At 34.5% G+C, this 26372-nt stretch overlaps 2 protein-coding genes across 3 annotated transcripts in view; both read right to left on the bottom strand.

The window, feature by feature from the left end:
* Positions 1 to 1222: 1222 nt before the first annotated feature.
* On the bottom strand, positions 1223 to 12572 carry LOC132757833 (metabotropic glutamate receptor 2-like). The gene is made up of 8 exons (XM_060749276.1): positions 12393 to 12572; positions 9436 to 10307; positions 9096 to 9193; positions 8176 to 8529; positions 7747 to 7862; positions 5700 to 7005; positions 3850 to 4083; positions 1223 to 2783 (listed from the first exon to the last, which is right to left on the bottom strand). The coding sequence occupies exons 2-8, from the start codon at positions 10305 to 10307 to the stop codon at positions 2749 to 2751; spliced, it is 3015 nt and encodes a 1004-aa protein (XP_060605259.1). The 5' UTR covers positions 12393 to 12572; the 3' UTR covers positions 1223 to 2748.
* A 3563-nt stretch (positions 12573 to 16135) lies between these two features.
* LOC132757831 (uncharacterized) overlaps positions 16136 to 26372 on the bottom strand; it is a 32731-nt gene continuing 22494 nt past the window's right edge. For both annotated transcript variants that reach the window (XM_060749274.1, XM_060749275.1), the window contains 6 exons: positions 24525 to 25867; positions 22573 to 24066; positions 19946 to 20787; positions 19227 to 19459; positions 18534 to 18665; positions 16136 to 17537 (listed from right to left, as the gene is read on the bottom strand). In XM_060749274.1, the coding sequence (XP_060605257.1) occupies positions 18550 to 18665; positions 19227 to 19459; positions 19946 to 20787; positions 22573 to 24066; positions 24525 to 25867 (4028 nt within the window). In that variant the 3' untranslated portion in view covers positions 16136 to 17537; positions 18534 to 18549. The remainder of the gene's footprint in view (positions 17538 to 18533; positions 18666 to 19226; positions 19460 to 19945; positions 20788 to 22572; positions 24067 to 24524; positions 25868 to 26372) is intronic.

The raw sequence follows: 26372 nt of genomic DNA, 5'->3' as shown, positions 1-26372 counted from the left end.
AAGTCTCGGTCGGGATTCGAACCCACAGCGGTGAGGGGAAAGTTAGAAAACTTGTGAATATATCTTTCTTACAAATTTCGCTAAACTAATTTGGTTGGCCATCAAATATACCAATGCCACTGAATCCATCAATAAAACGCATTTCTTTGCATTTCTGCAAAGCTTTTGAAAGTATATCAGTCACCATCTTATGGCAACCTTCTTATCGAGAGGGAAAAACAAGTTAAGATAGTGATGTCCTAAATATGTTGTCCTTCCAAGTAACAAGGTAGCCGATTTCATTTTCATAAGTAACCAACAAAAATCTCCTGAGATCTATGGATGGCTATCCCTAAAGAAAATTTATATTTTTGTTGATTTTGGCTATCATCCGAGAGAAGTTATATTTTGGTCCTCTGCGGTCACACTAACTATAAACCAAGGTATCGCAATGTGCAACCTGCTAGTTACTGTGTGCCACTAACGTTATTTTTAAGACAAAACAAAAATATACAATCTATACAATTTATTTTTTTATAGTCATTTAGCATCGGTTAACATACACAGGTTGTATACAAAATATAAGCATTTTTTTTTTTTAACTCTGAGACATAATCATTCATTCACTCATTTTAGTCAGTCATTCTTTCACATAATGGTTATTGCATATTTCGTGTAAAGTGTGGACACTTACAACGGAATAAAGAAAAAAGAAAAATCGAGATATATCTGAAACCGAAGGGAAAAATGTTTAAATGATTGTAACGAAAGCAAATGACTTGCTTTGATTGACAAACTAGGAACCAGTGAAAACTGGAACCAAAAAAGATGGTAATAACATATGTTGGGGTACCAGCAAAACTATATTGATACCTTGCTTTAACAAATGATGGTACCAGCACATGTTTGAAGGTACCAGCACAACCAGAATGGTACCCAGCATCTATTATATCATACATACATGTATGACAATGTACATGGTACCAGCAACACTAAGCTGGTAACCAACACCATATATTCATCATGCTCACGGAATTGGTTTTACAAAAATAAAAAAAAAAATAAAAAAAATTTCAAAACTAGTTAAACCTTAATCACACTTGTACATTTTATGGCATATAGATATAGTTCTAAATAGAAAATAAAAATACAAAAATTCAGACTTATATTTTGAAAAATTTCTACAATATATTGATTATTAATTTTTTTTCCAGCTTTTTGTCCTACTGTAAACAAACTTTAAAAAAAAAACATTTAAAATAAACAAACAACAATTAACATCATTCAAATCTAATCTCTAAATGTAGGCGTGCATGTTAAAAGTAGTTTGTGACACCCTAGAATACATAGGTAAGTGTTTAATGCACATCAATATAGAAAAAAATATCATGTTTTGCTGCTAAATCAATTCAACCAAAACAAATGTTATAATAAAATTTACATAGAGTAGCATTTCAGAAGCAACATATTTTAAAGATTTACCAATAAAATCCCAAATATTTGCTTGCCTGAATGTTATATAATGTATATGTAACAAAACAAAACAATATTTACAAAATTAACTATGTCATTAAGTGGCTAACAATATATTCTTGTTGCCATGTTCACCAGTTTAAAGCTTGAACTATCAAATGTCAAATTCTCATCCTGCATTTATACTACTTTCAGTTATCAAGTGTCGCATTGTCATCCTGCATCTATACTACTTAAGTTTTTTTGTTATGGTAACCACAGACATGGTCCAAAATGTAAGAGGCCCGTCTGTACATCTAAGTAGCCTTACTTAATCTCATTGTTGATGTACATGTATATATTTTTATATATTAATCGATTTCAACATCCCTGAATATGATAATGCACTGGTCCATGTATACAGAAAATAGGCAAGTCCATTTCAAAAATCAGTAGGAAAAGGGTTACAATTATTACTTTCTATATTTTTCTTCCAGATGCAATGTTTTCCTACCAGGGCACTCGTGTGTACCTCATCAAATCTTTTAAATTCAGGACTGAAACAAAATGGCAGGAAGGAAAGTTAACATTTTAAAACTTCAAGTTTTAAAATGGTGAAAATATAAACTTAAAAAAAAAACACAAAAAAACTAGCTCTCAGAGAAAAGAAAGTTACATTTAAATATATACTTGTCTATCACCAAAGTGACGTAATTACAGATTCACAAATGAGTATTTTTAGTCAGCGTTTATGCCTCTTTTTTAACAAGACAATCACAAAGTTGTATCACAAAAAGATATAGTTTTTCTTAAAAAGTAGAAGAAATAAATGGTATATATAATTTATAAAGTAAAGAAATAAAAAAGAGAAGAAAATCTGAACACTTTGTTTTCATGAAGAAGAAAAAACTTGCTTATGTAATATTTCAGTTAAAGAGTATTAATAAAATTTTAATAAATGCAAGAAAAGCATGCAAAATTATGAAGGCATTATCAATTGAGGTGTTTGTCGTGAAATACCAGTTTCCAAATATTATGCTTTTTATATAAATATAAAAATTTGCTAGAAAATTAAAACACACTATAAATACCGGTAGTTTACCAATGGTCCTTTTTTATTTCCCTTATTGTTAATGAAAAAAAAAAATTAAAAAATATTTTTGGGGCTTCTCTGCTGGAAAATCCATTTCTTGTTTCATGGTTTTTAGCACTGTTTGTAACAAGCAAATTGATTGGCTACTTGTTGAGTATATTTGACCAATGAGGTGTCACTTAGGCTGTAATGTCCTTAATATAGCACTAATGTCCATAATGCCCTCACAGAGCGCCAATATTACTTGTTGAAGTTGATCCTGCAAAAATAAAGTTTAATTATTAATTTTCAATATAAATCGAGAAATATTTTTTCCATTGAACAATATATTTTTGGGTATGTGCTTCCATGTCATATTGTTTATTTTAGATACCAAATTTTTATTCTGAATGACTTTTGATGTAAAATCATAATTTGCCTTTCTCTGTATCCACTTGAAGATGTAAGAACATGAATATGTGATAAAATATTTTTCAACATACTGAATGGACCAAGACCCAAACTTATATTACTGAAATGATATCAATATCAATGCAATGAAGGAAAATAATTTCAACTCCATGACTAGTTCAAGCAATTGTACATAATACTACTGTTATTGCTTTACTATAATTAAGTTACTCTTTTTTTGAGATTCCTCATCAAAATATCTTGTGAGCTGGTTATGCCATTATGAAATATCATACACTTTTGGGATGTAACCCAATATTTTTATTTTACATTAGATGAAAGTTATGAGAGCCAAAAACTGCACTGTCTTAAAATACGCGTGCATTTTGAACTACTGTATAAATATTTTCTAATAAACACCTAAAATAAAATACAGTATCAAAAGTTCCACTCATATTGAACTACTGTATTTTCTCTAACAAACACTTTGGGAGGGGCATTACATTTTCCAAAATACAGTATCAAAAGTTCCACCCATATTGAACTACTGTATTTTCTCTAATAAACACCTTGAGCGGGGCATTACATTTAAAATACTAAAATACAGTATCCTACTTACGTTTAAAATTACTTCCATACAGAACTTCTGTATTTTCTGTAATAAACACCTAGGGCGGGCATTACATTTTCCAAAATAAAATATGGTATCCTACTTACGTTTCAAAGTTCCACCCATATTGAACTACTGTATTTTCTCTAAGAAACATTTATGATTTAGAGGGGGGGCATTACATTTTCAAAAAAAAAATAAAATACAGTATCCTACTAACGTTTATAATTACCTCCATATTGAACTACTGTATATTCTTTAATAAACGTCTAGGGCAGGCCATTACATTTTCCAAAATTAAATACGGTACTATAAAAATACTTACGTTTCAAAGTTCCACCCATCTCTGACTGGGATTTTCTATAGGTACCATACCCAGATCCGGCATATGCATACCCGGCCTCGGACATCGATTTCTTACTTTCCCTCGTTGGATGTTTACCCGTCAAATCTCCGGTCACCTGTAAAACTTTACCGCTATGTCCCAGAGTTGAACCCGGTCTCTTTACGTAAACGGGGGCACTGTAGTTGCTGCCAGGATGACGCAGGTGAACCGAATCTTCAAGAGAAAATTTAATCCATGACCATTAAAACTTAAAACTTTCAGTTACTTTTCAAAAATCATCAAAGAAAATTATACAAATTTTTTATTTTTTCTATAGATGGGGTTATGAAATAACAGGTAATATTTTAAGTTTCCATCTATATTGCCAGGCATTTTCTCCCTATCACCATGACACCCAATTTTCAAATAAAAAATAACTTTTTTCCCCAAAAAAACAATATTCCCAAATAGATGCCAAAACTATCTCAACTTTTTAAAAAAATACAATAGGAATATACATTGTATAATATGAAAACGGTTTGACTTAATTCTAAAAGGAAGTAACATGCTTCATGCAAATGAAATGATGATAATGATAATCAATACTTTAAATATCACAAATTGAGCTAGGTTTTTTTCCAACTTTTTAAAACTTTAACAAGAGCTGTCGGTAGGACAGCAACGCTCGACTACTCTTAGTGCTTGATAGTAAAAAAAATGCCTGATACAGTTACCTCCTCCTGTTTACAGGTTGGGGTCATGATGGTGAACAAGTGTGCAAAGTTTCAAAGCCATATGTCAATGGACTTTGAAAATATTTGAACTATTACAAAAACTTTAACGTAAATTCTAAGTCGAAAAAGGGGCATAATTCTGTCAAAATGCTTGATACAGTTACCTCCTGCTGTCTACAGGTTGGGGTCATGATGGTGAACAAGTGTGCAAAGTTTCAAAGCCATATGTCAATGGACTTTGAAAATATTTGAACTATTACAAAAACTTTAACGTAAATTCTAAGTCGAAAAAGGGGCATAATTCTGTCAAAATGCTTGATAGAGTTACCTCCTCCTGTCTACAGGTTGGGGTCATGATGGTGAACAAGTGTGCAAAGTTTCAAAGCCATATGTCAATGGACTTTGAAAATATTTGAACTATTACAAAAACTTTAACGTAAATTCTAAGTCGAAAAAGGGGCATAATTCTGTCAAAATGCTTGATAGAGTTACCTCCTCCTGTCTACAGGTTGGGGTCATGATGGTGAACAAGTGTGCAAAGTTTCAAAGCCATATGTCAATGGACTTTGAAAATATTTGAACTATTACAAAAACTTTAACATAAGTGGTTACGCCGACGCCGACGCTCGGGTGACTGCAATAGCTCTACTTATTCTTATCGAATAGTCGAGCTAAAAAATACCACAAAATTTTCAACCATTAATAGCAAAATGACCAATGACTAAAATAAAGTACATGTAATAACTATTATTTAACGAATGAAATAATGTGAATGTAAGTGCTACATGACAATAACACGGTTAAGCTCATTATAATGGTGACGTTCCAGATGTACTGGTAAAGAAAGACATACAGTGCCCCGTCTCTGCAATAGTACATTTTTTCAGGCATAAGTAGAACCGCCAACCTTTTAGGACTTAAACCCACAGTGGTGAGATGAGAGTTACTTGAAGTCAACAACTCAAACCTCTCTGGCACAGAGGCCCAAATCAATTTTCAATACTTCAATACAATCAATTCAGAACTGATCTTATGATCCAAATTATTACAATTTTTACTGATCAATGTTAGATATTTCGGACATATTTCAATTGCAGAGCAACACTGTATACTTACGTTGATCTCCGATTATAACTGGATCATTGTAGCCATTCCCTCCATTTACGTACACCACAGAGCTTGGTCTGCTCTTATAGCTAGGTGGCGCCATCACCACAGAACCACCGTAGTATGTATCTCGATCGTCTTCTAGATATATTCCCTCAACGCCCATGTTGACAAGCTGGCGCACCTTTGGCAAAAACATGGAAAACAGAACTAATGTAGCGGTGATGAATAAGCCAAAAGCTATTGACGCATCACCAAATTCTTCAGCATACTTGTGGTCCTTATTCAAACCTCCTACAAGACCCCAGGCCACCCAGACGGGGACCGAAAAGCCAGCGGCGATACCGATAAACACACTTTCTCTATGGTTGGTAATAATTCCATGTGCTTTCATTGCAATGATTGTTGTTAAAAGGATCAAAAACATAATGTAGGACAGTGAAATGAGGTGATTTTCAAAATCTGTACGAACAAAGGTTGTCATATCGTCCCAGCTGTTGTTTAACGACCATGTGTAGTGATTACAGATCCAGACCAGGTCCCCAGTATTACTTTTAACCTGAACTGCATCCGGAGGAACTTGGATAAGCCACTGAACAGCAATCACAACTTGTACGCCAACAACGAAGAGGAACATCAAAAATTGGTAGATTCCACGGAGATAGTTCGGAGAGTCGACATCACCAGGAAGTAGAGTATCTGCTGACGTTTTTGAAGTAAGCAACACCATGAGTTTCACTAATAAAATGGCAAAGCACATGGCATAAGAAACCCCAACACCAAATCGTGTAATGCCACAAGTAGCCTTTGTTGGTGTAAAAAGGTAAGCAAATAGGGTCAAATACGAACAGAAAAGTCCAAACAAGAGGAGCTGCCCTAGCCACATGGTACGCCATTGTTTTCCAATCTTTGTTCCCATCAATTTATATAGGATGTAGATTTCAAACACTAACACGCAAACAAGACCAAGTCCAGCACAGACGCCAAGAGCAATTATCCAATCATATCCATTTTCAAATCGTGTACTACTATCCTTACTCATGCGTTCCTGATCTCTCCAAACCCCAGTAAATTCTTGATCATCTTCAAAATATTTATTTATCATTTGGCTTAGAAGTTCCTCTGTTGAAAGTGGTGGCAAGGTCCTGACAACAGGTACAGTCGTGGTCGTTTCCGGTACTTCAGTTGTTGTTTGTTTGTCCCCACACTGAAGGCATGGATTGTTTGGGCAAGATGATGAGAATGTAACCATGGCTGGCCTGTTGCCGGCATTAAAACCATAGTTTTCTGACACTGAATCCCTGTACTCAAGAACCTGAAATGATGAAACAAAATATACCTCACTAATATTGTACTACAAACACATAACACACTGCAATTTTCATCAAATTTATTAGCCCTATTAGCCCTATTAGCAAGCTAGCTACATGCATATATCTTAAACAAGTTGTCTTTCTTACTATTCAACATTTTTAGAGAAAATTTCACAATATATAATTGTGGTCAGCTCTTACACAATCAGAACATCTCAATAATTATTCATAATTATTCATAGTCCTTATTCATAGATAGATAAATAGGGCTGAAAAGTTGTGATTTTTATGTTCAGAGAAGAATAATTATGCACATGTGTTAGAAAACCTTTTAAATTGCGGTGCTATTTATAGAATAAAAATGTCATGACAAAACCAACATAGTGAGTTTGCAACCAGCATGGATCAAGACTGCGCATCCATGCAGTCTGGTCAGGATCAATGCTGTTCCCTATCAGTTCCTCTACTTGTAATAGAGTAAGTAAGTGAACAGCATGGATCCTGATCAGACTGCACGGATGCCCAGGCTGGTCTGGATCCATGCTGGTTGCAAACCCATTATGTTGGTTTTTGTCGTGACACGGCATGATATTCAAACACTGAAGCAATCAATTCTATGAAGATTTTTTTTTTTTGCATAATTCTTGTATAGAGAAATCTGTCAAATCTGTGATAAATTTATGTTGCATGACTCTTGCATCTACTGAACAAGCAAAATGGGCGGGAAGATGAATTCAACATACGTCGTAATAAGCTCCACTTTTTACTTGGTGTACCATGAAATTTCCATACACAGATGACGCATCTCCGTTGACACTAAAGAATCGTTGGCCATTACTATTGGTAGAATTCTTTATGTCTGGTAAAAAACAAATTTAAGCATGTAAGTCGCTATTATACCGCAAGTAGCATATAAATTGCCATTTGATCTATATTCATTTAATATTATCTGTCACATTAATATTAAAGATATTTAACTTGGTCAAAATTTAATTGATGATTTTGAAAATATTTAACTATTTAAGCAATGTAATTACCAAATAAAATGCAAAGTTCTACAATTTAGTTTATTTTATAAGCACAGAACTGTTTGAAATACTTCATACTAGTTTTTCCTATTTACTTCAAAAAAATATTGAAAATTTCTGATAAATGACACTGATTATACTCACAGTTAAAGAGATCAGTGCCTCGGCTCCTGTCTGGATTTAGAAGATTCGAGCAGACGTGGATGTCGCCGCATTTAGCCTGGGCCGCAGACTTCACTCCCCGAATAATGGCATCCACTGCCATCAACGTAAATGGAACATATGGGTCGTCCCTACCAATCTTGTCTTCAAGTCTCTGATTGGGTAAATCACATGTGCCTGCTTCAAAACTACAGCCAAATGCCGTCTGCCAGTATTGGGTAAACCATGGGTTGTACATGTTAACAGTGGGGTCATCAAGGTTTTTGCCATTGTCGGGTTCCATCAAGAACATGTTATTGTAGAAAGCTGTTACGTCACCGTTATTCATGTAACTGTCTATAAGAAACAGCAAAGAAAAATTGCTAAGAATACAAATTTAAACAACTTTTTGTTTTGTTTTTATTAATGTTATATTGTTCATGTGGTACAATGTATGTACAGACAAATCACTTCATATCATTTATACTGTGAAGGTGTTAACAAATTTACTATTTTGTTTAGTTTGTTATAAGAGTCTTTCTTTATCTCCCCTTTGTGAGAGATAGCAAGTATCAACCCTTAGAATCTCACTATATGTTACAAGTTATCATATGTTCTCACAACAAAATCAAAAACCTTATTAAAGCAGCAAGATTTCATCTCTGAGCAATTTCAATACAGTTTAAACCAAAAACAGCAAAATTTGCAGCCAAAAGACAGTAAATACACATGTACATGAATGATTCTTCAAACAAAAAGTTAATGTCCCTGTCCAGACTTAGAAACTGAACTTTACTATTGAAAAGTGTATGTCACTTTTTTGAAATTACAAGACTTATTCAAAGAAGGAAAAACATATACATTTTACAAACTTTCTCAAAAAGTGCTAAATTTGATTGGAGCGAGATAAAAACCCAACTTACTAGTATCAAAAGAAAAGGTGATGGCATTTTCTGCTGAATCAAGACCACGGATCACATCAAGATCAGTACCCCATGATGATGTTCCGACAAATATAAATCTGCAAGAGAACAAAAAAGTTATTGCGTTGGCCAATAGGAATACTAATAACAGTTGGTAGAGTGTTCAGTAATTGTGTTGGCCAATAGAAATATAATAATTAACAGTTGAGTAAGTGTTCAAGTATTGTGTTGGCCAACATATGAGTCATGATGCAGCTATTTTTGGACATTTCTAAATCTAAGTCTCTTTAATTTTATTCTTTTAGCATTAATGGGCTCATGTGAGGTACTATTTACTTACTGGTTCTTTAGTTCAGTTTCTGTCTCCACCGTTTCCAGGACAAATCGTGCAGCGGTGTTGGTACCCAGTATTAGTACAAACTTGGTGTCTTTTGGCCCAGATAGCATTGTTTTAATGTACTCGGCACCACGTGCGTTCATCGTGAACTGAGATTGGGCAGTAATACAGACATCTTCATCTTCTTCATCCTCAATCGCCTTTTTGAAAGCCAGCAGAAGTCCCTCTCCATAGGCATTATCTTCGTATAAAACCTGAACAAACCGGATTGACTTGTACTGCATAAGTTTGGCCATAATGACAGCCTGCAGAGCATCAGACGGTACTGTACGAAGGAAATATTCATACATATCATTGCTCAGGGCTGGTGATGTTGAGGTACTCGAGACTTGAGTAACTTCCATGTCATTGAGAAGTTTCGCAGTAGCCATAGACTGGGCGCTAGTTGATGCACCAACAACGGCAACAGTATTCCGTGGACTCACATTAGTATACTGCGTTCTACACGTTAAGAAACTGTACACGTCTTCAATTGATTTCTCGACTCTACCGCAACTGTCCATAACGAAACCACCGACACTCACTGGATCTACATTATTTGTTAGACCAGCACGTTCTGAGTATGTTTTGATAGCCCAAAAGAAAGCTTCGGAATTTACGAGCCCTCGTTGACTTATCTCTCCGCAGGTATACGCATCATCACCTTCCTCATGAACATTAAACATTGCGCCTATATAATAATGATTGGTTGCCTGGGTGTTTCCGGTCTTAAGCAGAGCCACGTCAGTGGAGATGCAGCCATCAGCAGGACATTCTATTTGGGCCTGAGATAGCCCGATGAGGGCAAAGGCCAAGATAAACTTCGTAAATGCCATCTGAAATTTAAATTGAAAGAAATGCATATATCACATGAGCCGCGTCATGACAAAACCAACGTAATGCGTTTGTGATCAGCATGGACCAGACCAGCCAGCGCATCTGCGCAGTCTGATCAGGATCCATGCTGTTCGCTATCAGTTTCTCTACTTGTAATAGGGTTGTAAGCGAACAGCATGGATCCTGATCAGACTGCGCGGATGCGCAGGCTGGTCTGGATCCATGCTTAAGTCGCAAATGCATTACGTTGGTTTTGTCGTGACGTGGTTATTATATTGAATACATGTATATATTTCTATTAGGTAGACTTTAATAACTACTTTTATTACTTTGAGTTATTAAATAATGGATCAGACTGCTAATATGCTCTTTAAAACCAATGAAACATTTCTATAAATTGCAACCAACTTCATTTATAAAGGTCAAAGCCAAGTTCAACAATATTTAGTTTTTTATAGTGACATTAACAATGATTGTAATGATAACCATGACTGTTCTCAAATATCATTATCCTCATTGATATCATCATCATTATCATCATCATTATCATCATTAATATCATCCTCATTATCATTAATATTATCATCATCAATATCATCATTATTTTTAGTCATTATCATCACCGTCATCATCATCATCATTACTATTATCATCACCATCATTATTATTATCATCATCAACATCATTATCATCATCATAGTTGTCATCATCAATATCATCAGCATCATTATCAGCACACAATATCTAACTAATCTAAGACTGACTGTGAAACCAATTCTTAAAACTTATCATAATCTTTTTAAAGTCAGAAATGACCACTTCTTTAGTGTCATATTTGGAAACAGTCATAATAAATTTGGAAACAGTCATAATTTTAAGGAGTAATGAAAAGCAGGTGCTTTAAGGTAACTAGGCCACCACTCCTTTTGTTATCATTATCATTATTATCATTTTATTGAAATCTGTAAAATCCTATGGGATGACGGAAATTAAAAACATGTGGTTAGATAACTACAGTCTGTAGCTTCAGTTTCTCTGGGCCTTTAAGTCTTGTATAGTTTCTTTTAACTTGTTCTTATCTATTAAACTATTTTGTTTTAACAGCTAAACCTAGACAAATTTAAGTGCCTGGTTAGTAAAAAAGTGCAATGATTTTTAAAGCAGTATTTAGTACATTTAAGACATATTATGATACGCACAACTTTTGGTCCAAATTTTATTTTAAAAAGCTTTTATCAATATGGATTTTATTGTAGTTTCTATACATATTAAGGCAATATCTATTTATTGGTATATTAAATGGGATAAGTAAAATGACTTCTATTTTATACAAATGAAATCTATGAAAGAGAGAAACGGTGCCAACTTTTACACTACACTTAAATTGGAGAAACTTAATAGGTATGGCAAATAACAAAAATTCACATAACTATTGGAAGGCAATATGTGAAATAATATACATATGAACTTTAATTGGCACATTATGATTATAGATCTAGATTTCTGCCATATCTCTGACAAAAACATTACTGACAAAAAAACAACAACAATACTATTATGATGTTGTGGAAAAGCCTGAAATATCAAAATATTAAATTATAATATTGATTTAATTAATTCATATAAATTTACATACAATTCACCAAATTGGATAAATATTGGTCTTGATATGTAGATCTGTCTTTCAGTAGAAAAAACGAAGTACACATAGGAAAAGTAATCAATAAAAAATTAATTTTCTTTGCCTAAAAGTTTTCAGGAAAAACTATTTTGTAACTGCATCAGACTTAGGTTTTCTATATTAAATAGTTATATATATTTTTTGAGTATATATAGGGAATCGAAACGGGGTGGGGTAAACAAAATCATCGTCTCCATACTTTCAAATTATTAAAGTGCATAAATTTAATAAATCACATTTGTTAATTTATCTACAATTACTTTTCCTTAACTTGTCATCATTATTATTAAAATACACAAGTTATTCTAAATGGCAGCATTTTCTGCAGACAAAAACAAAACACGCCTGTCTCTTGGATATTTTAATTGATTTTCACATAAATAAAGTAAAATTAATTACTTACCTTGCTATGCCGGTTTCTTTCAAATGCTGTCTTATTCCGGACCCCTTAGTAAGTCCTTTTTTGAGACAGCTTTCACGTTTCAACTGGAAAAAGGGGTTAAACCCAGCCCAGTATACAAATTGTCGAAAATACCTGTACAACACGGGAGCGCTACAAATAGATACACAGTGTATTCCGACACGCTTGGTGTAGCATTCTTTTTTGAAGCTAGCAAAACTGGTAAAACGAGTTTCTAAATATAGAGTATTCTATTTTTATCACACCTGTGTTCAATCACCTGTAACTTTAAATACACATTCGGGATGCTTCTGTTGTTATTAGGTATGCCTATGACCGAGATAACGTGATATTTACACTTGTTCGGGAATTTCCGAGGTCAATGATCATAATCGGAATTCTTCGCGCTTACCTTTCTGGTTGATTGCACCGCGAAATTGTACAAGTTATAAGTTAACGGAATGGGGTTGTCACTAACTTTCTAATCTTATTAAAATGTTTCACCGGTTTTGTGCCTCATATTCTAATGGTTATATATAAATTATACTTTAAACATTAAGCTTTATTGAGAAAAAATGTTAATTTCAACGAGATTATAAATTATTAAACTTTTTCACTTTCATTGATCAGTGCACACTCTGTGGTGGTTTATGGCCAATGATGTATCTGAGTTTGAGGCTTTGAGCATTAGAAAATCCAGCCTTATATCAGAAAACAAGCTAATTAAATGACTTACTTTTCCAAGGTTTTTGGAAAAATAATAAAAAGTCAAGTTACATAATTAGAATTTCTTGTAATGGAGAGAGGAGACTTTACTATTATCACATAGCTATATTTGAATATAAGTATCTGCTATTATGAACTGTTAATATATACCTAGAAGCTGGGGTTAATTATTGCAGGGTCTTTGAAATTCTACATTGTATTTGAAAGACCCTGATCGTAACAGCTTTGTCTAGAATCTATATTTCTACTGTAACATCTACATATCTATTACTGCATTGACTTTCGTGATATTGTCTTATTAGAAATGAAATGTGTTTTTAAAGTGACATGGAAGAACTTGTAATTAAATACGTATATAAACGGAACGGTTACCTATTAAAAAGTCGTCGCAGACGAGGCGAAGTATGTTCTACATATCCGTCACTTGAGATTTTTGATACGGACAATCTTATTTGTATGTAATACGGATTTTTGAATTCGATTTACACAAATATATTTTATCCGTTACTTGAAATATTTGATTTATGATCATGAATACAAATTAATGTTCTGTCAGTTAGATCTTCTTGCGGGTAATAATTTTATTTTCTGTCTGTGATACGTTTATGAAAATTCACACTCGACCTTATAGACTATAAGTACTATACGTTACATGCAATGTTTCATGAAGGTTTTCAAATGTTAGGGCCATCTATAACAAGCTACGTTAGATGAAGGGACAAAACTTTATTTTCTATATGTCATAGTTTGATTCACGATCTACAAAATTATGTTCTAATTGTTGTTTGCGATGTTTAAATAGGATTTACAAATTTATATCATGTTTGACTTGCGCTGTTTGATTCGCGATCTGCAACATTATTGTTCTATATGCGATCTTTGTTTCACGATCTACAAATTTTTGTTCCGCATGCGATGTTTGTTTCACGATCTACAAATTTATGTTCTGTATGCGAAGTTTGTTTCATGATCTACAAATTTATGTTCCGTATGCGATGTTTGTTTCACGATTTACAAATTTATGTTCTATATGTGATGTTTGTTTCATGATCTACAAATTTATGTTCTGTATGCGAAGTTTGTTTCACGATTTACAAATTTATGTACTGTATACGAAGTTTGTTTCACGATCAACAAATTTAATTTTCTATCTTTCGTGTTTGTTACTCGTGATGTCTGATGCACGATTTTTAGAAGTCCAGCCTATATGGAACGCAAGTTATTTCCAAAAGTTCGTGGTTATTTGAAAACGTTGAGAGAAAAGGGTATCTTATACAGCACACCATTTAAGCATTACGACAAGGTGTAGGAACAATACTATCAAACGTGGGGGATAACACCATTGGACATCCTATTCATTAAGAGAAATTGCAACAACAAAAAATTGATAAAAAGAGCGGTAAAACGCTGTGAGTTTATTCGGTTAAAATATCTTCAAACAATGCATGATACCAAAATTGCGCGCGTTTTTTGTGCATGTTAAATATTAACGTCTTCCTCGCAACCTATTAGTCATACAAGCGACATTGATTCGTGACATTAACCATGATTTCTCTTCTTAATATTATCCACCTAATTAAACTTGTCAAAGATAATCCTGATAATCTTTTAAACAGGCGATGTTTTATACCAATCTTTTGACATGAGATAACAAGTCTATTTTTTGAATGGACAATGTCTTTTACCAACGGTGTAACAGTAGGGAAAATTGTTTGTAAAATGGACCAAAGTGTTCGTGCTTTGTTTATTATGCCTAACACACTGAACTATCATGCCTTTGTCTTATTCGCAATGCTTCTCCTTAATCATATTATAGAGAATCCATGCTGATCAATTCTAGATTTATCCCATTTTATATTGGCACTTGTTCCAGAGGCCACAAATATGCAACGTACTTCCCATTAGCACTATATTACCATTAGCACTATATTACAGTATTTGTTATTCAGGTATTCATAGAGAAACAAGAGATGTGTTCATAGGTCACTGATACCCCACTTTATCTGCTGTGACATATTTGCATAATTATGCATATGTCATAATAATGTTATACACGTACATGTATTAATATATACATTTAATGGTATAATAACTGATAAGTTTCATCTTGTGCTTGTGCTTTAAACTATTGCTATAGATTAGACTATGTGCTAGAAAGTTTCATAAAGTTAGGCTTATTAATTAATCAGACAATGATTTTACACAGTGTCATTGTAACCTTGACATTTGACCTCAAAATGAATAGAAGACATTTACTGGCCACGGACAATGTCACTACTAAGACTTATTTCTTCTCAAAGTTATTTACAGGACAATGATGTTACAGTATTACTGTGACCATGACCCTTGACCTCAAGCTCTATAGTGGTCATCTTCTACTACTCATGACCAACTTGCGCATCGAATCTTTAAGACTTCTGGTCAAAAGCTCTTCTTGTTATTGCTCAGACAACTTTAACTTGTCAAGGCTACAATGACCTTGACCTTTAAACTGCCAACCTCTTAATCAAGAGTGTTCATCTACTGGTCATGGACAATGTCCATACCAAGTTAGGTGCATTATTACTACAAAGACAGGCGAGTTTAAAATGAAGTAGCATGCTGTCACAAATTTGAATCGGAGGGCACCACAACAAATTCTATGTGTTGTGGAGAAACAGCAGAAGAAAAATCTTGGTAACTCCCTGGTTTTAATAGAAAAGGGGTGAATATTATAGAATTAACACTACTGATGGAATACTTACACAGAACAAAAATATGGTTAAAGGAAGGGATGGAATAGTGGTTAAGGTATCTTGTCTCTCAATTCAAGGAACTGGGTTTCAGCCCTTCTTGAGCCATAACCATTTTACCTTAAATGGCACTAGTAATGGTTAGTTCCAGGCAGCATACTTGAAGGTTATTCAAATAATCTTTAAGAATCAATTATAACCAAGCTAAAATAAAATTGTTTAAACTAAAAATAGATGGGTTTAAATAAGTTTTCAACTGAAATACTAAATAATAACAAATATTCAACATAAGAAATATACTTTTATTGCATTTTTTCTTTTTAATATTATATATAAAAAATATCAAGCACTTTACAGGAAAATATGTTTGCATGTGTTTCTAAAATGTATCGATGTATGTACATAAACAATTATATATAACTAAACAAGGCATCTACATAATATTTATTCAGTTAGGTTTAGCTAGTCTGTATCAAATCAACAGTGAAAAAATATTATGTACAAAATGGTAAACAAATCATTTCATATCACAAACAAACTCTCTAACTAGTGTATAACAGCTTTGCTTCACTTTGGGACCAGTCCACAATACAACAACTCTTCCTATTGGCTAAATTCAAATTTTTTAAACTAAGAAACAGCCAATCACTTGTTGGAAAGAGAGACTGGTTTCTAAAATTACTTTCAAACTTTCAAACAATCAAATCTCAAAGGATACCAAAAGGGTACCAAAATTAAATTTCATTCAAAACCAGCATGAAAAGCAGTTTTTCAAAGCAGTTACTATATTCAAGAATTCAAGGATAACTTTAAATACAAATTCTCATAAAAATCACATTCTTCAAATACAAATTCAGAGATTTAACAATGTTTATAATTCAAAAACTATGACAAAGTTTAATATATCACCCCCATTTTTCTAATTTACACCTAGGATTAAGACTGCTACAATGTTCAGAATGGCAAATGACTGAACTTTAAATTCTCTACTGAATTCTACTTGAATTTAAAGACTTTAAAAGTGTATTTCACAAACAAAAATGAGACAAAACAAAGAAAGGAAACATAAAAAATGTCTGTAAAAGATTTTCATTGGGCAGCACATATAGCTGGGTTTTCATGGAGCAGTCTGCATTTCATTCGGTCACACAAATTTTATCATGCTAAATATGTTTTCAATTACATGTATTATGATTTCCATCAAAAGTTGATATATTAAATGAATCTTGAGAACTTAAAAAACTGACATGTAATTTGTATATTTATCCTAAAACAAACATTATTTAACAGTGTTCATTGGCTTTGTAGCCTTTAAGTAAAAGCCATGATGAAACAAAACTGACAAGACTTAGATCTACGCTTAAAATGTTTATAATAACATGAACAGTGTACATTGATGTACATGTATTTATGCAAGACTTTCCATAATTCTTATTCTTTAAAGATCTTTTACAAGACTTAACTACTAAAACACATGATTATATACTTATTTATAACAAAACCAATGACGCATCTATCCATATCTATATATCGTAACACCTGAGAAGAGCAGGTAAAACTTGAAGGTGAAGGTCATTGCTATGGTAACTGTTGATATGAGGATTAATCAGGTACTGATCTGTTGTTGTCATGGCAACATACAAATTGTTTTTAAACACATTTTACTCTGTCTCTCTGTACACATTTATAACTGAAAAAAAATGGAAACAATGTTTTATTTTTTTTACTGACATATATTACATATTACATGCTACTTTCTGAGTTTACAAAATGTATATACATATCTATATATCATTTCATTTTGCAAGCATGTTAAAACACATTTAATCATAATCTTTTAGAAACAAACAAATATTTTAAGAAAGGATAAAAAAAGCTGCAATTTTTCCTGTAATAATAATTTCTTCAAAGTTATATTTTAGCTACAGTTAAACCTGTGAACAAAAGGCCACCAAATGGAAGACCCAAAATGGCTTTTATAATATTAAATAGGAAAGTGGTCTTTATTTGGAGGTTAAAATCTGCTTCTTAATAAATGATGCCGTGACAAAAAGTGGCCATAACTGACAGAGTGATCTTTATTAAGAAGTGGTTTTTAAACAGATTTGACCATTTTCCAGCTTCAGTGACATAGTGAAGAAATCTAGGGGCATGATCATGCGCACAAGTAAGATGAGCAAACCCACAACATTCTGTAATCTGAATAGCTTAGTAACTTTCAAGAAATCCAAACGTGGTGGGAATTTTTGAAGCCACAGGAACCTGAAATCAGCTGCCTTAATCACCTCGCCACGGCAAAACCCAATATCATTTGAAGCATTTCTAAAGTCACTTTTGATGATTTACGTATTTATTTTGGATCAATATCATATGTATATATTTTTACTGTCTTATTTCAACATGACAAAATCAACATAAGTTATGGTGAAGGTCATTGCTATAGTAACTGTAATTAGGCATTGTCATGGCAACAAATTATAAACATGAACCATTTCAGAAATTGCCTTAATTCAACTTGCTTTAAATAGCTTAATACATTCCAAAAGCAAAAAAACTACAAAGTTCCCTCATGGGTTTCACACCAACATTGGAAATGTTATCCAATAAGCCATACAAATAGGCAAATATCTTCTATTTTAATGATACTATTCCAGATACTGCGTAAGTTATAAATACCTATACTCACCAATTAAATATGAAGACTAACTTTTAGGGTCATACATAAATACATCATCATTCATAGTGCTCCCTCTAATAGAGTCACCATCCTGCATGTGAGGCATATTATCATATTGTCTACCGTACATGGAATTGTAGTCTGAAATAACAAATAACATTTGTCATCCATTAATGTGAAGAGTATAAAATATAATTTCAGATCATGTACAATGTATTTATAAAACAAGAGCTTCAAGTGTACTCGTATCAGTCACCTGAGTAAATAGAAAATAGTATGTGAATATCTGTTTGGGCTCTTGTTTGTTTGATTGGGTTTTACGTCTCACCGAAACAGAATAGGTCATATGGCGACGCTCCAGCTTTAATGGTGGAAAAACATCTCAGGTGCCCTTCTGTGCATTATTTCAGGCAAAAACGTGCAACTGAGTAGAACCACGTTCAGTAAGCTAACTGGATAGCTTCCTCACATGAAATAATCCAAAGTCCCTGTCAAGATTCGAACCCACAGCAGTAAGGGGCAAGTGGTTTGAAGTCAACAACCTTAACCACTCGGCCACGGATGCCTGTTGAGGCTCAAGTCTGCAAATATTTCTATATTGTAACCCTTTCTTAAAAAGAGCCAAATTGTGTATATTGACATAGGTTTGCCTGTATTTTCATTAAAACAAAACATCCGCTATTTATCAACTTAATATGTTACCTTTTTGGCTTGAGAGAGCTAGCTGAGACTTTCTCTCCTCTTCTTCAAGGCTAGCCTGATATTTATTCAGTAGGTATAACTTTCTTAGTGGCCCACACATCAACATTACTGTGGCATTGTACAGCAGACCAATGGCAGCTGCAGCATCTCGCATCTTGTACTCCCCTAATGCCGCTACCAGGCACCATACCATCCATGCTGGTATAGTCAACACAACACATCCCACAATCCACCTGTGCAGGATTAGATGATGATGTCATTTTCATTGTGATGTCATGCATGATACCAAGAAAATATAGTTATGAACAAAATGTACATTATGACTCAGCGATTTCAAAAGTTTTTGTCAGTGTTTTGGAACATGGTCAATATAATTAGGATTATAAATTTTTGTTCAAAATTTGGGGGAAAAAGTAATATGTAAGAGTCTCACTCTCTAAAATTTAAGTAATTTTGAAAGCACATTATTCTTTTTCTGTTAACCATCACATTATTTCCATATAGATTCAAGTTATTAATTTAGTTTAGTACAAAATGGTGACAATAAATTAAGCTTTGAAAACTCTGTTATCAATGCTAACTCTAATAAAGATATTGATACAAGGTATCAGATTTGATTAGAAATAACAACCTCAGGGGCCACTTTCTGTATTATTTCAGAATACAAGGTACCAGTTTCCACGATGTAGAATGAAAATTGGACGATAAATCTCACTTACCTACAATCCCAGTGGTTCTTGTCATTACCGAAGGCAGCTAGTCCTACCAGAACACTGACAAATATTAGGAACATGATGAACAAGTTCGATAATATCAGACCCTCATCATAAAAGTCGTCTGGAACACAACGTGGCCACAGCTTATTGTTGTAGATTACGCGTACCATATCTGGGTCCTCCAAAATCAACCACTCTGCATTAATCATCACTTGAACCAGAACAATAAGGCAAGCACTGAAGAAAAGTCCCCATGGGTTACCGATTTTGTTATATTTTACCATATAAATGTCCTCTTTGTCTTTTGTTCTCCAACAATCAACTAATTTTACAAATAATGCCGAGTATGCGATTGAGTAAACAAATCCTAGGGCAAATCGACGAAGTCCACAAATTTCTCGTGACGCGTGCAAAATAAAAGCAAACACCAGACAGTACATAAGAATTATGGCAAAGCACAGCATGTAACCAAGTACAGTTGTTCCACCGCGTACAGGATATACAATGAGGAGGTATACAAACATGCAAAGACCGGCAAACGCGCCAATCGCTGCTAGAGTGCAGACAATAATTGCCCAAATATCACGGAATCTATCGGTCATGCCAGGTGTGTCTTCGATCGTTACAAGTGCACCAGTTGTAGGATCCACGTATTGGCCCTCCTCTGTGATGACATAACCATCTTCCTGGCGGCTAAATGGGAACGGTGTCCCAGTATTGTCGAGACACTGGCATGTGCTACCTAGAGGACATCTGGACAAAGGTTGAGACCGGTAATTGACTATAGAACTATAGCTCTTATACAGACGTTTATCAAGACGTAGTTCACCAGCTGAGCTTCCAACCTAAAGAAAGTACAAAAGAACATAAATACCAATAGAACTACTTTCTGAAATATACAATCTCTACAGAACTACTTTCTGATGATAAAATACATATAAAACTACTTTCTGATAATACAATACATATAGAACTACTTTCGAATAATAAAATGAGCCGTGTCATGACAAAACCAACTAAGTGCGTTTGCGACCAGCATGGATCCAGACCAGCCTGCCCATTCGCGCAGTCGGATCAGGATCCATGCTGTTCGCTATCAGTTTCTTTATTTGTAATAGGGTTGGTAAGCGAATAGCATGGATCCTGATCAGACTACGCGGAGGAGCAGGCTGGTCTGGATCCATGCTGGTTGCAAACCCATTATGTTGGTTTTGTCATGACACGGCTCAAATATATATAGACCTACTTCCTGAATGTGCAATACCTCATGCAATCACTAATTCAATACCAATGCTTTATAATTCAATGGGTTTTAACCTTCACATTTAATAATATAGGGTTAACGCACGTTTTTCCGTGTTATAACGTCTGCAGAATCCCGAGGAACGGTTGGTGCCCGAGCCCGGTAGGGCGAGGGCTCCAACAGTTCCGAGGGACTCTGCAGACTTTATAACACGAAATAAACGTGCGTTGACGCTATTATAGCATAAAATTTTCAAACAGAGTCGCGATGTATAGTTTAAACAAAACACAATAACATTAAATTCTTGTGCTTGGACGGTATTTATCCAATTCTATGTTTTACGTATGCGTTTCATTTTTCCGGGGCCAACAATTTGGAAAATTCTCGGAACCAAACGAAATTTTGAATTTTAATTGATTTAACAAAGCTTGGCCTTTGGAGATTTATTATCTCAAGAAAAAAAACGTTACATTACTCTACCCTCTACCCAAGACAAAATATGACCCTCAGAAATTCTTAGAATGATTTCAAATTGACGGTAGAAAAAGATCAGTGACATCAGAGACAGAATCGGTTTTTCTTTTCAAGCAAACAAGTTTACAAAAAAATCAGGCACTAAGCGATATTCTCTCTAAGAAATATAAAGAGCATTTATCAACATAAACATAAATAAAAAACATTTTCTCATATTAATTTTGTGTTATCTAGTTTTGTAAGTTAATCGGAGTGTTAAACTGAATGACAGGTAGATTCTACTGTATTTGTTTACATTGACAACTGTCCGTTTCTTAGAAAGGGCGACAACCAAGATAAGCACCGATGTCTATACGCCGTTTTTCCGGCATAGTTACTTGAATATGCGACTGAGGCCCTCGAACCAATAAATTTCAAAATAACAAGAGCGCATGACTCTTTGGCAAACAGGCCAAATCGTCATTTTTTGTTTGTTTGTTTACTGGGCCCTGTATGTATTGCGCATAGGTGAAACCGGGCTATAACAAGAGCGCGTGACTATGTTAACACATGGTTTTTGGTCCCGTTATAACATGGGCAAAAGAGGGAAAAATAGCCGATTTTATGCTATAATTCTATTTAAAATTCTCAATAAACAAAGCTGTTACAAGATGTTAAATAGTAAATTGAAAAGCTATACAAAAAAAATATAGTAAAAATCCATGCTAGAGTTACAAGTTTTGGTGGCGCAATAGTTTCTACTGAAAGAATTTCGTTTCTGTAGGAATTTTTATATCTGTTGTTTAAAAGTTTGAAAAACACGAAAAATGTATATATACACAATTACTTTTGCATAATAACATAATAAAACCTGATTAAAGTACTAATAGTTCTAAGAAGAACTTTATTATGGATAAAAGTTTTATAGATCTACCTGAATATATTCAAATTGTCCAGAGGTTAAGTTTCTTCTGAAGTTGAAAATGTTGTAACCAATATCACCAAAGCCTTCGCTTGTGAACTTAAAATTAAACGATCGTTCACCAAGGTCCTCGGGCAGTACATCGTGCTGGGCATTCAAAATGCTATTGTAAATGAGCTGCCTTCTGTCTGGCTGCAGGGACAAACATGATGATATTGTGAGACCACTTTGTTTACAAGCTTCTACATCACTGAGACCATTTGCAATCTGGAACACAGAGATGATTGTTTGCAGAACGTATGGATCTTGTGGGATCATTTCGTCTGTGAATTTTTCGTCACCAGTACAGATCTTAGTGTAAGTCTTTTGAATCTGGCTGCTTAGTATTCGGCACTGGTGAACAGTCTGATAAATTTCTTCAAACCAATCATCTGGAATGCCTTTACGATCATTAAAATTAATACTTTTTACAAAGTTTCTGAAATCTTGGCTGTATTCGGAGCGGATCTGAATAGTAATTGCACCGGCAGCAGTTTCCTCGTAGCCTCGTACGAGATGCATATTATTTGCCCACGTATCACTGCCAATCCAGATAAATCTGTGATTAAGTCCCTTTTCTGTTGTAGCTTGGAGAAGCAGAGGTACTTGCTGAGAAGTGACGAAGGTGACTACAACCTTAGCTCCGATCAGTTGATTAAGCTTATCGATCACACTTTTAGCATCGTTGAGGTCAGCATCAAGGGGCATGGAAACTGTTCGCCCGAAGCAAAACGAGGGGTTTGTACGATCTGACTGTGATAGAAGAGTTTGGACAGCTGATCTGCCGTAGGAGTTTTCAGCATAGACAACAGTGACATAATCCCAGCCAAAAACCTTCAGGATTTCTGCAACAACCAGTGCTTGTACATTGTCTGGTGGTACTGTTCGTAAGAAATATGCATGTTCCAACTTGTCATTTAATTCGACAGATGTGGCACTCATACTAATGGAGGTAATTTTCAGTGGTGACAGCATGCTACTGGTTGCTATGGAATTGGCACTATTCCTGACCATGTAAGAAATAATAGATGCCGGTGGAACCACCTGTGTTGCCGAGTCATCCCCACATACAGGTTCTCCGCTCAACAAACTATAAGCATCCTGCCCGATACGGCTTGGCTGTGAGCATGTATCGAGGGCAACACCACCCAGTTTCAAACTTCCTGGGAATTTGGAATCAGTGTTGTTGTTAACAGATTCAAGAGCGTACAAGAAGGCGAATAGATTTTGCATGCTGCTACCAGTATCGATGGCACCGCAGCCCATGTCATTGTTAGGATCAGCTGCATGGATGTCCGAGATAAATACAACATTTAGATCTAGCGGTGATGGTTTGCTCATGTAGCGAGAGGGCTGGTACTCAGGAAATTCACACTGGCATGAACCTGGTCTATCACAACTGGAAAACCAGTCTGGATCATATCGTACGTCCATTTTTAAGTAATGACTGTCATTATAACTTCCAATCTGAAATAATTAAAAGTATCAAATTAAGGAATAATACACACTAAAAGTTTGGAAGTCGATAAAAATCATTTAAATTTTGCCTCTTGAATAATGATATAAAGTGAACTGCATTTGTTTCGAATTAAAGTTGAATGGTAAATGAGCCTAAAATAAATTTTCATTTATGCAGGTGATCATTATTTGCAGAGATAACTATTATGTATAAAGTGCAAAATTTCCAATCAAAAGCATATTTTTGGGGAAAAAGTAAACCCTTTTTTTTAAAGTATTCAACTTTTGACACATATTTATTAGCATGCAGTATATTTCTTCCTTTAACTAAGTAATGAAAGATTTATCATAATTGTTATCTGAAAGAAACAGTCCATTCACTTAAAATAATAAACATATATGCATACTATTTCTTTCAGAAGAAGTAACTGTAGCCAGTTTAAATTTAGTGTCTATAATATACTTACATCTTCCCAGTAGTAACCGTTGCTACCATAGTAAAGTGACATGCCATTGGCCTGTGGTTCGTACACATGGAAACCTCGGTCGCTTTCCCCATCTGCGGTGTAGTAGAATGGCTGGTCGGTCTGGTCTACAAATGTAGCTTTCTTTATGTTCTCAAGGAAGTATTCTCTTCGTTCACCATGGGTACGCAGAATATTGCAAACACCATAATATCGCTCACCTCCGCACCATTGGAAAAGTGTTCGGTCGATTCCTAAAGCTGTTGAGAACACTGCGTTTATTACATACAAAGCATAAGGATCTTGAATATAGTTTTCAGCTCTTGCATATCCGACCAAATACTCAGGACACACAGATGGGTATTTGGTTGTAGGTGGACCGACGGAACAATTATGAATATACTCATAGTATTCCTTAAACCATGGGTTTGACAAATAGTTTTCTGGCGTCTTCGATTCTAAATATAGATCAAGTTCAGGGAAATCTGCAGTTTCGACATCAAGGGTCAGGACTTGTCCACTCACAATTAACCTGTCCAAACCTTCAAGGTTTTTATAACCTGAAATGCCAAAGCCCCATTTATCTGTGGCAATAAACGAGTAATTTCCTATTATGTAATCAAACTTATCTGCTTCATTCAAGAATGTATATGGATCATCCATGATAACAACAACTACCCTGCCATCAGGCTTCTCTCTTAACTTTGAGGCAACCATTCTAGCCTCCGCTTCAGTCACCTTTCCACTCTGACCAATCACATATTCTGCAGAAACACAAATTCTATTTAACTTAGCCAGCCTCAGGAATTCTTGCCTTCCATATTCTCCAACTGAAGTGAATTCTGTAACTAACTGGATATTCGGGAATTCATACTTCTTTAGGATGGAGATGAGAGCTCTTGCCTGCTTATCATCAGCAGGAACCGTTCTGATGAAATATCGATATTTACGTTGATTACGCAGCTCCAGAGATGATGCGCCATAACTTATTTGTGGGATGCCAATTTCTGCTAACACATCTGCAACCCTTATTGAAGCCTCACTTGTCATTGGTCCAATATACAAGTCGATGAGAGATGGGTCGATCCTGTATTCTTTGGTTCGAATCTCGAAATTCCTAGCATGGTAATTTGCAACAAGATTTCCAGCTCTAACTGGACTAGAACAAGTGTCAAAGATCAATGAGCCCAGTTTAACACCTTGCAGTTTGCGGCTGAAAATTCCTTTCTTCTCATTAACATACTCCATAGCCCAGTTGAATGCCTCCATTAATTGGAAACCATGCATATCGTTAATTTCGCCACAGGTGTAGGGTGTTCCTCCCATTTTGTGTACATCAAACAATGCTGTAAAATTCAAATGAAAAAATGTTCGCATTTGTTTATGTTAAACCAAGAAAATTTTAACAGTCTAGATTTTAAAACTCTATTGTTTCACTTGTGACTTTTTATTCACGTTTTAGCCTTATGGATTTATCAAAATAATACAATTGTCTCCCTTGATATTATTGATTATTGCTATGATTATAATTCTCTCCCTTGTTATGATTATTGCTCCTATTTAACTCACTTCAGTTTTGGATCAGTACCTTTACGGTATATAAATTGGTGAGAGCAGATGAAATAACTGCCTTATTTAAAGTGCATTTCAGTGGGAGAAAAGGCAAGATTTGGGCTATAAATCATCCAAGCACCTTGTCCGGTATATACCGGAATACAAATTTAGTGTAATGCCCCAACACATTTTCAGTCTATGGTTATTATTAGAATGACATGATGCTAAACTTTACTAGAACTGTAATAGTTTGTTAAAAGCCATAAGGCTGAAACGTAAAAGAAACGAAATATCAAG

The sequence above is a fragment of the Ruditapes philippinarum genome, unplaced genomic scaffold (genome assembly GCF_026571515.1).
Source record: "Ruditapes philippinarum isolate M1 unplaced genomic scaffold, ASM2657151v2 ctg64_1_1_1_1, whole genome shotgun sequence".
Lineage (NCBI taxonomy): Eukaryota > Metazoa > Mollusca > Bivalvia > Venerida > Veneridae > Ruditapes > Ruditapes philippinarum.
The sequence above is the reverse complement of the archived record's forward strand: the minus strand, read 5'-3'. Positions and strand labels throughout refer to the sequence as shown.

What these genes read in the sequence shown, in the direction of transcription:
- LOC132757833 (XM_060749276.1), bottom strand. Translation starts at nt 10,307, where the DNA reads ATGGCATTTACGAAGTTTATCTTGGCCTTTGCCCTCATCGGGCTATCT. An exon ending in GAAACTGAACTAAAGAACCA is followed by an intron (nt 9,194 to 9,435) that starts GTAAGTAAATAG and finishes GTTCTCTTGCAG; the next exon opens with ATTTATATTTGTCGGAACAT. An exon ending in AGTTATAATCGGAGATCAAC is followed by an intron (nt 4,084 to 5,699) that starts GTAAGTATACAG and finishes TTTCTCTTGAAG; the next exon opens with ATTCGGTTCACCTGCGTCAT.